The sequence below is a fragment of the Ictidomys tridecemlineatus genome, chromosome 3, assembly GCF_052094955.1.
Source record: "Ictidomys tridecemlineatus isolate mIctTri1 chromosome 3, mIctTri1.hap1, whole genome shotgun sequence".
In the NCBI taxonomy this organism is placed as follows: domain Eukaryota; kingdom Metazoa; phylum Chordata; class Mammalia; order Rodentia; family Sciuridae; genus Ictidomys; species Ictidomys tridecemlineatus.
In genome coordinates, this window is record NC_135479.1 from 34,262,401 (window position 1) to 34,273,052 (window position 10,652).

The 10,652-nt window shown below is 51.2% G+C and overlaps 1 protein-coding gene across 3 annotated transcripts in view; it reads right to left on the minus strand.

The window, feature by feature from the left end:
• Tbx4 (T-box transcription factor 4) overlaps positions 1–10,243 on the minus strand; it is a 26,688-nt gene extending 16,445 nt beyond the window's left edge. For 2 of the 3 annotated variants that reach the window (XM_005321548.4, XM_005321547.4), the window contains exons 1-3: positions 10,058–10,243; positions 9,235–9,329; positions 1,051–1,170 (exon numbers count right to left, since the gene is read on the minus strand). In XM_005321548.4, coding sequence (XP_005321605.1) covers positions 1,051–1,170; positions 9,235–9,329; positions 10,058–10,243 — 401 coding nt within the window. Of the gene's footprint in view, positions 1–1,050; positions 1,171–2,497; positions 2,676–9,234; positions 9,330–10,057 lie in introns of those variants that run through there. The other variant, XM_040269076.2, reaches the window with a different exon arrangement.
• Positions 10,244–10,652: the final 409 nt, after the last annotated feature.

A 10,652-nucleotide genomic window follows, 5' to 3' on the forward strand; every position in this document is an offset into this window, starting at 1 on the left:
TTTTAAAAAATATTTATTTTTTAGTTTTAGGTGGACACAATATCTTTATTTTATTTTTATGCGGTGCTAAAGATCAAACCCAGTGCCTCATGCATGCTAGGTGAGCACTCTACCACTGAGCCACAACCCCAGACCCTTTTATTTATAATTTTTAAATGTTATAAGTTGTACTAGCTGGAGGTAACTTCTCAAAGGGCCTAGACATCTTTTAAATTGCTTGCCAAAAAAATCATGCCAAGAAATTAATTAGCAGCTGGCTCTCAGCCAGAGCCTGCTTTGAATTCTGATCTAGGCCAAAGAGAGAGAAAAGAGAAATGTGGACTTGGCCACCAAATCCTGCCTCCTCAACTCAATCCCTGCCAGCTCTCCTACCCCATCATGGAGCCCAGGCCCCTGGCCAGCATCCCTCTCTTTCAGTGGGCCCTGCTGAGCTCCAAAGGCAGAGAGAGTACTAAATAGTTAGCTCATGAAAAGTAACCAGCACTGACTTACCCATTTGGCCCCAGTGTTGTCTGGCCCCTCAACCTGCCTATCTGCCCAGGCCCTTGCTAAAGGGTCCTACCATCTGACACCCAGCAACAGCCTCATTCAGTCTGAAGGTGGACATATTCTATAGCCAGACAAAGAAGACATGAGTGGACAAACAGGAGAGAGCCACTGCCAGCCAGATGTCAACTATTAAAGACCCCCAAGAAAAACGGTTCCCATTCTCCTCCTGAGTGAAACACTGACAGAGCTTGAATCTTCCATGTTAGTGTTTCCCATTACCCAAAAGCACAGTCATCAAATCCTGATTTTCTATGCCCACCAGGACAGCATGTACCCCAGAAGTCCACAAACACCAAACACTGCAGCTATTTTATTTCAGCTTGAGCCCCACATGGGCAGGTGTGCAAACACCTGAAGCCCTCCCCAGCCTCTGCAGCAGGAAGTAGACTGGAGGCTATGGTTCTGGGAAGTAACTTAAAGAATAGTTGGGGGATCCCTGGACCAATTTTGGGGGCATAAGTGGGAAGGGCAGTTGAGGGAAGATGGCCCCAGGCCTCTTACCATTTGTTGTCACAGAACTTGTAGCGGTGGTCATCTGCAGGGACGATATCAATCAGCAGGATGTACTTGGTCTTGGGGTTCATGCCTGTGACTTTAACCTTGTAGCTGGGGAACATTCTCCTGGAGGAATCAAGGGGTGAGACAGAGTGTGGACAGAGCACCAGGAGAGATGGAACAGAGTGAGCGAGGGCAGAGAGTGCCCTTTTAGCAAGAGATCGTGGCCCTATGGCAGTTACATGGCACCTCCCTTTGCCCTAGCTGCTCTCTGAATCCCACAGCATTCAGTCTGTGTCCAGGAAAACAGTTTACATGATATCCCAAATTTCCCTCTCTCCCCAGGTCTCCAAAGATTGGGGCCCAGTGTCTGTGAGCCACTGAAGCACAGAAATCCTGGTCAGGATTCTGAGAGAGGATTTTAACATCAAACTGGTATGCTAGTCTGTACATAGCTAAAGTTCTGGGGCACCACCACAGACTGCCACAGCACATGACCTGGAAGTCCCTGTCAGCTGCTTCTATGCACAATGAGATGCCTCCTTTGTGTCCCATCCTGTGGAACTCTTGTGAGCTTTTTAACACAACTTGCAGGAAAACAGGAGAGTGCTTCTGAAAACCCTGCTAAGTTTGGATTCCTCCTGTGTGTTCAGCAGGGGTATTTCTCACTGTGAATGCCTCACCTGGGCCAGTGCACCTAACTGAAATCAGGAAAACTGGATCCAGGAACACAGATTCTGAAACCACCATGCCATACTCCACAGCCCGACTCCACCACTGATAAGGTGTTGGGCAACTTGAGTTTCCTGTGCTGTGGTTTCCCTACCTCTAAATTGAGGATAACATCACTAGCTAGATCATAGACTGCCACGTGGATTAAATGAGTCTACTTGTGACTATTATTACTGCCCCCTCTCTGCTTCACCGCACCCCTAAGTCTGTGGTATGACCTATTTTCATGAAAATGGATTCACCAAAGAACAGTTTTCCAGTTCCTACAGCCCATGCTGAGGCTGTCCAGGATCCTAAGGCTCAGAGAACATTCTAGAGAAAGGGTTCCCAGACCCCTGAGCACATACACACATATCTTCAGGGGCATAGCTCCCTCCCCTGGCCACCAGGCCCCTGACACTGAACTTCACCAGAGGAGCAGAGGGATCTTCCTCACACTATCTCCCAGTAGTCCCCTGCCCCGCACTCCATCTTCCACAAAAGTACTCTTGCTAGCAGGGAGTGAAGCAAGATCCAAACCTAAGAACTGAAAGACACTAGGGAAATGGGTACCATCCCACCCTGAGCTGTGTCACTGCCCAGACAGTCCACTCCAAGAAAACCATCAGCAAGTTGTCTGCCTCTCATAACCCAAGAGAGTATGGGTACCTTCACAAAACGCTGCCCTAGACACCTCAAACAGATCAGAGTCCCCATTTTGTTCACAGGGGTACCAGCTTACCTGGGTAGGACAGGGCTTCCAGAAAGAATCAAGCAGGCAGACCCTACAGCAAGCCCCTCCAGGACCCTGAGGCAGAGGAAGGGCTCAATCCCTGCCCTGCCCATGGCCCAGCCTGTGCCTCCTCTCCTGCTGCGGGAGAGGCCTATGAGCGCCCTGCACCGGGGAAGAGGGGCTGTGCTGGGCCTGTGCACACAGGCGCATGTGCATGAACACGTGGTGCAAGTGCGCATGTGTGTCGTGCCTGGAGGGCGGGGATAGTTCTAGCTGCTAGTGTAGGGACTTATAAACTGTGTGGAAGAATTTGTCTCAGATGTCAATTGAAAGCATTTTCAAATGTCCACCCCACCCCCTCTATGGGAAGTGAAAAGGCTCAGGAACCCAATCCTGCCTCCTGTTCACCAGCCCTCTGCCCGGCCTGGGGGCACAGCTGGAGCCTGCACTACCCATTTTCCTGGCTCTGCCTTTCTCGAGGTGGGCCTGAAGCTGAAGGGGGAGGGCAGCAGCTGCCTGGCCTTCCCTTCAGGGAGGAAGGAAGGCCAAGAATCCTGTCCCCTCCAGTCCACCATTTTGTAACTGCTATAGAAACAGCCACAAAATGGGGCAACCCTGGCGGTGCTTCTGCTGGCCTGGCACCTGTGGCCTGCACTTAGACTGTTTCTCCTGTAATCACTCCAGGTGGCAACAGCAGAGGGCAGCCACAGCTTCTTGCCCAGGCTAGTGTCCACACAGGGGGCCAGGCAGGAGGAAATGGCTGACTGCCACTTCACCAGTCTTCATAACCCAGATGGAGAACAGGATGAGGGATCCTTTCCTTCCGCTCCTCCTCCCTAGTACACTTAACCTCAGCAGCTCAGGAGGCCAGGGGTTGACTGAGTGCTTATTAGAAGCCCTTTTAGGAGCCTGTACTCTGCCCCGCAGGGCTTGGAACTGGTATCTTGTGAGCTGGCCCCTCTGGGAAGCTGACCAGAGATCAGATTCCAGACAGTTAGTAGTCTCAGGGAGGTGTTAGGGCACTGGTGCAAGGAAGGAGAGTACCTCCTAGCCTCTGCCTCTTCTGCCCACAGGTTCCCCTCTTCCTGTGGAAGCAATCTTCAGAATCAGGGAGGACAGATATCTGGTCTAGCTGGGGTGTTTGAAAGTCTTTGGCTGCAGGCTGAGGTGGCTGAGGCTCAGGAAGCTCCACTGCCTTCAGAGAAACAGATGGCCAGGTCTCTGGCAGGGTACAGTTTTGGCACAGGGTACAGCTTCTGGGACCATGCAGAACACACTACCGACCCATATCATTCTCCCACCTAGGTGGCTCCAGGAAGATGAATGGCCCAGCCGGGGTGGAGGAAGGGCTGCACGAGAAGGTGAGGCACACCTCCACCTGTGGCATCTGCCCTTGGTTGTTAAGGGAACCCAAAAGCCTGGCTTGAGGGTTTTCATCAGATCAGCATGACTCAGGCAGCAGAGGCCAGGCTAGATTTGGGAGCTGTGACTTCCTCTGAGCTCTACTGGTGAAGTAAAGGTCCTCCCTAATGAAACATACGAAACCACGGAGTAAGATGTAAGTTACTCCTCTGATTTATGACATAAAATGTACCTGAAAACCAACACCTTCTGGGGAAAGGAAACCTCTGTGGGCTTGCGGGGAGGGGGAGGATCAAGAAGAGAGGCACTGACTGCGCCATCTCCATCTCCCTCTCAGGCCCTTGTCACTAGTGCCCACCAGCTGCTGGCCCCAGGCTGCCTGCGCTGTCCCTGTGCCCGCACGCTCCCAGTTCCCTCCAGGCCTCTTGCCCCGCCCACTCCCCCCCCCCCCCCCGCGACCCCGCCTGCAGCCTTCACGCAGGACCCGCGAGCCTTCTCCCTGGGCGCCGCGCGCCCTCTCGGTGCTGTCCCAGTTCCCCGCTCCCCTCGGACTCAGTACCACCAGACACAAGGGCACTCCCCCGGCACAGCACGCGCGGAAATGGCTCCGCCAGGGGAATAAACAAGCTGCCTCCTCGCCGCCCGCGAGGAGATGAAAGCCCGGGTTTCTTCTCTGATCATGAGACGGGCTCTGAAAGGGTGCGGGCCTGGAGCCTTTATCTGCTTCATACTCGGAAATGGTTTTAGAATGAGCTGCTAAGATAAGCGTTCTCCGACGTTTCTGGGTGTTGGAGGCTTGCGGGGCCCGGGCAGGGGCTTGGGGGCATTTTGATTTTGGCAACAAATCTGTAAACGCGAACTCACTATAGAGAGAGGGGACGCCCAAGTGATCGCTGTGCGAGGGAGCCACGCGGCTCCCAGGTCAAGGCGCTGACCTTCCTGCCCACCCCCAACCACCGAGCGTGGGGCAGAGAATAGAGGACCTAGGGTCTCATCCGATTCTCTCCGCCTGGCCTGGCTCCAAACCCACTTCAGCCTGGACTTCCCTGGGACTTCGGAGGGCTCCAGAAGCAGCTACCTGCGCCTTTTCTTAAATTCGACACAAAAATAAATCTAAGGGGTGAGAAGTCTGGAAAGTGGTTTCCAGGGTGGGAGTGGTGGTGACTGCAGGGCGCTCAGGAGGGACTCTGGGTGTTCTCTTCCTTTCTCTAGATTGTAGTTTCAGCTCTGTCCCTTTTGTGAAAAGTTATAGAGCTGTACCCTTAAAATTCGTACATTTTTCTGCAGAAATACTGCAGTAAAATCGACATTAAAATTATATATGCTCACACACACATATACACACATGCCTTAGAGCCAGAGTCTGGAAAAATAAGGAAAAAAAAGCTGCAGGGAAAAGACAGGGGTACACTGGAAACTTCAGCGACTTCTACCTCCAATGTCCAGGGTCCTCAGGAAGAATACTAGGTAGGATGGGAAGAGGCCAGGGCTCAGACACCAAGTCTGAGGTTAGGGTGGGGTAGGGATGGGTGCTGCTTATACTGAAGCCAAACATTTTGTAGCCAAAAGATTTCTGAGAGCATGCCCAAGCTACTCAATTGATTCGCACTACACACACACACACACACACACACACACACAGTTTTCTAATTTGCCCAAAGTATTTTTAAGAAATATTTTCCCTGAGGGGAGGAGCAGGGTGAGGGTGTGTGGAATGGATGCTGTTTGGGAAGGTCAGTTGCTTCTCTTAGATTTTTTTTTTAAAAAGGCACTTCCTTTTGATAGACTTTTGCTTTCAGAAAATACTTTAAGAAGAGATCAAAGCACTCTCTCCCCAACCCACTTTCCCAGTGTCTTCAACCCTTACTTCTCTTATCATCCACGCCACTGGGCTCTGACGCTCTGTATACAGAGCAAGGGCAATTGGCTTTGAAGCCCCGGATTAAGCCTGGCCAAATCCTTGCCTCAGAATAACAAACAATACAGGTTCAACAGGAGTTCTCATCGGTAGTTCATTTTTCAAACGCAAATTCACTGTCACTAACACAAGCAACATTGAACTCAACAGGCTATGAAGGCTGATAGTGGAGATTTATCTGGTGGCAAAACATGACCTAGGAGTAGGGCAGTCAGACGGTTAGGGAATTTTCATTTTGGGGAGTTTATATTTAAATTTTTGTGGAGCTCACTTTTATCTGTATTTGGGAGAAAATGCAGTTTCTCACATGTATCAAGCTTGGCAGCAATGTGGAGTCTGCTCTCTGCAGTGACCAGCATGAGCCCTGTGGGTGCAGGAGCCTGAGATGGACAGAAACTGGCTGGGGAGCCGTTTGGCCCCCATTTTACACCTGACATCAGGGGTTCCTGAGCATCCAGAAATTGGTATGTTATCTTGTAGTTGGCATTTTATTCACCAAATGAAAATTGACAATTCATTCTCTAATCACTTTCAAGGACTCAGACAGGCTCAGATAGGAGGCTTATGAGCCAAGAACTCAAACTGGCTTGAGAACATTCTGCATCCCCTTTTCCAGGAACCCCTCTTCCCTAACCAGGCAGTGTGTTATCATGTCCCCAACCAGTCATGGTCTCTGGGCAGAACAGCCCCACATTAAACAGGGTCCTGCAAAAAAATGCAATCAAGGGGATTTCTCAAAGCTAGGGTCTTGTTCTGGGTGGGTGTGGGGTGCATCATCTGCTTGGCTCATGTAGTCCTATCGATTGCCTAACTTCCCTGCTCTGGGTTTAGTTTATGTCTTCCCAGTTCTCTTCCAGTTCTCACAGTCTAGGAATCTGTGATCCAAGGTTTAGGAGAGAGGTTCAGGCCATCTGCTAAGAAATGAAACTATCCCAGGAAGGGTTCTGGTGGAAACAGAGAGTTTAGGGGAACAGGGAGAGGCACAGGAAAGAATGTTGCCTACAAAGCAAGCTGCATCCAGAGCCTGCCCTTGCACAATCATCAGAGTGATAAAAGTGGTTTCTGAAGACATTGGGGTGCTGGGAGCTGGGGTGCAGCTCAGTGGTAGAGCAGCATGTGCAAAACCCCGAGTTGGATGTGCAAAACCCTGAGTAGGATCCCCAGCATTAAAAAAAAAAAAAGTGGGCAGCCATGCAGGAGGACATGGGGTCTATGAGAATCTTGGGTGGGGGTAGGGAGGAATGGGGCTAGTGACTTAGTGACTTTCTTAAGAACTAGACCAGATCCAAAGATAACTTTCTGCCACAGAAATTAAAGGCTGTGATGAATCTGTAATCATCCCAGCCTTCCCCCCCACCCCGCCCCCAGGACTGAGGATTGAACCCAGGAGTTTCACAGATGCTAGGCAAACACACTACCACTGAGCTATATCCCTAGCCCTGTCCATTTTATTTTCTCAAAGTTGCCCAGGCTCATTTGGAATTTGCAACCTCCTGCCTCAGCCTCTGGAGGAACTGGGATTACAAGGGTGCGCCACCACACCCAATGCATCACCATCATTTTGAAACTATTATCATCATTCCCTGAGGTTCCTCTCTAAGCCATCATGAGGATCAGGCACAAACATCTGCCTAAAGCTGGTCACCTCTGGAATGTGTGTGTGTGTGTGTGTGTGTGTGTGTGCGCGTGCTGCTCTCTCAGAGCAAGGAGGGAAGAGGACACACACAGGTGCAGGAAACCCTCTGAGGAGAACCACAAATGACTTTTGTTTAAAATGGCAGAGGCCAGACACATCCAGAGAACATGTGGGCCATTTAGTTTGAAGAGACAAGATTATTTCTGCTGCCTAAAAAATTGGAACTTCTGGATCTTTTTTTTTTTCCTTCCCTCTACTTCATCAGCACAAGAAATAAATCCCCCTTTCAACACCTGTAATCCACTTGACAATTTACCCAGCAACATTCACATGATTGCCTGGTTGGAGTCTATCAATAATTAAAAAAAAAAAAAGGGCAGCAGGTACGTCTATAACTACCATTTACCTGACACCACAAAGATTACAGGAGTGGCCAAGTGCACTCAGAAAGAGGCTGAACTTGCAACAACCAACAACCGGACCTTCTCTCCTCAATGGCTACTCCACACAGCACCCTCTACCAAACTCTCTCGTGCATCCTCTTCCTCATCCTCAAATGCAGCAAACTCAGTCCTGAAACCAACCTGCCTCATTCCCTAATAGGCCCTCGGTAGCCATGCCACCTCCCTGACTAAGGCACGAGTGTGGCCAAGTGTCCAGACCTCTTCCCTCAACAAAATAAAGCATTGCAAGAGCCTGCCAGGAAACAGAGAAAAGAATGACCACAGCACCCCTACACCACACACAACAAACCAGATGCTTTTTGTTTCTTTTGAATACTTCTTGTTTCTTTTGAATATCACTGTGCTAGGTACTTTACAAACAATTATAAGGACCTTTTCTTTTAAGGACAGGGGCAGGCAGAGACCCTTAAGTCTCTTATCTGAGGTTGCAGAAAAAGAAATAGCTGAACAGGAGCACTCCCCCATCTCACGATCTAACTCCAGATCCCTGGCTTTTGATGGTTTACCATCAAATTTCTTTAAAATCCCAATTTGGGGCCCACAACCAGGCAAAGGAACACTTTTATACCTAACCTATCCCTGGGGACCAAAATCAAGTGTGTACATGTGGAAAGAACAAAGGGTGGGGAGAGTGTTCCTGAACCTGAACTTTCCAGTGTCTTCAGCAATCTCCCCTCACCTGTCAACCATTCTCCTGAGTCATTCCTGCCCCACCCCAGACACCCCATCCTAACGAATCTCTGTCATCTGCCATCTGAGTCTTCCTCCTCTCACTCTCTCCTCCCTGTTCTCTCCCACAGACACCAGCGCATTTTAAAGATGTTTCCACTTTATAAATCATCCCTCTCTGGCAACCACCGAGAGCTGCCCCAACAGCACTACAGAGCCCAACGGGTGCCTTCCCCTCAGCCCAGGAGCAGCTTGGAAACAGAGGAATGAGAGACTTGTGGGTCATTCTGCTCCTGAAAAGTTACATAAATTGAAAACCAGTCCTATCTTCATCCTCTTTTACCATCTGCCAGGGAGCATCTCCCAATTCAAACAATCTGAGAAACCCTGCTAGTCCCCAGAGAGAGGAGGACAAAGCAACCCTGCAGGAGGGCAAAAGGATTGGGAATAGCCATCCTCATTTGCATATCATTTGCACAGTATTGCCCCCCTCTCAAACTTTGCAGCAGCACCCTCCAAGGAGTAATTCCCTGAGCCTTGGCTGCAGGTCCCAAGCTGCTGTGGGATGTGACCCTGAGTGTTCCACAGGACTCCCATGGGACCTCAGGCTGGGAACGATTGCTAACTGAACTTGCTGAGATGATTCCCTTTGCTCCGGCTTGCCAACCACCGTCCAAGTAGATCTCCCGAGGCTGACCTGCCCGCCTTGGTGATGATCATCTCAGTGCCCGCCTCGTGAAACTTCTTCCAGAGCTCCTTCTCATGCAGCCCCACCTTGATGTTCTCGATGGTCTGGGGAGGTGAAGGAAGGGGACTCATGTCTGTTTGTCCCACGGCTCCAAGAGGAGCCTGTGGAAAGGAGAACGCAGATCTGAGGAAGTGTGCAGAACACACCAGCCCAGAAGCCCACATCTCAAGACTTCCTTCTACAAAATTATTTTGAGACATTGGTGAATTTAAACAATTTAATTGGCGAATTTAAACAATTTAATTTAAATTGGTGAATTTAAACAATTTAATCAGACCCCTTTAGGGTCTTCAGAGGTAGATGATACTCTTCAACCCAATCACTTCAGGTGGCTGGCTGTGGGCAGACACAAGGATACCGGGAGAGGCACACACAGCTCGGATTCTGTGCATGAGGATTACCGGGTTATCACCGGGAAGCGTCAGCAACGTACACTGGGCCAGTGCACAACCATAAGGGGTCGGCTTGTCCCACCCGCTTCCAGGCGTTTACCCCTGCCCTCTCAAGTTTTCGGGACTAAACATTTGGCTCGGGCTCTCTCCCCTAGCGCAGGAATCTCCCTCCCTAGCCTGCCCCACAGTAGCCCTGAGGGTTCAAAGTGGATAAGGATCCAAAAAACCAAGAGTATGAGGCTTGCCCAGGGAGAACCAAAAAGCAGACAGTCAGGCAGCCAGGTTGCCCTGAAAAAGTTCTGCCGGTGATCAGACTGAATGACCCGCACAGGCAGACAAACCGACGCCCGAAGTCTACCCGACGGCTGGCGCTGCCCTACCTGCTCTGCAGCAGCAACGTCTGTGCCCGGGCCTGGGGGACTGCCGAGCGCGGCTCCGCTGAGGCTGGGCGCTGCCAGCGCGGGCTCCGGGGCGTTGGCGGTGTTGGCCGAGCTGCCCTCCCCGAGCGCTGGACCTGGGGCCCGGAAGGCCTCCTCGCTCTCGGACAGGCCTTTGTCCTGCAGCATCTCCTGTGGGCACAGCACGCACCGAGTCACTCGACCAGATCCACAGTGGCCCAGGCCAGCAGCCCTCTCCAGCAGAGCTGGGGTCCTCATGCAGGCGTGGAGACAGCACTGGCGCACGTGGACCCCGCCCCCTTCTGAGCTGGGGGAGGGAGCGTGTGGAGAGGGCAGAACCCTCGACTCAGGGTTCTGGACCTAGTTGGGTCTGTGTGCAGTTGAGATCTGCCAGTGTGGAGATGTGTGATGAGTAGGTCTGGGGTAAGACCCGCCCTCTTCGCATAGCCCCATTTGCAACTCCTGTCCCTCCTTCCTGCTGGGCAACATGGAACCCGAGGCCTGGGTCTTCTAAGTGGAGTACAGGTCCCATTCTTGGTCCAAGGCAACCAGAACACTCCCTGGACTGGCAAGAGAA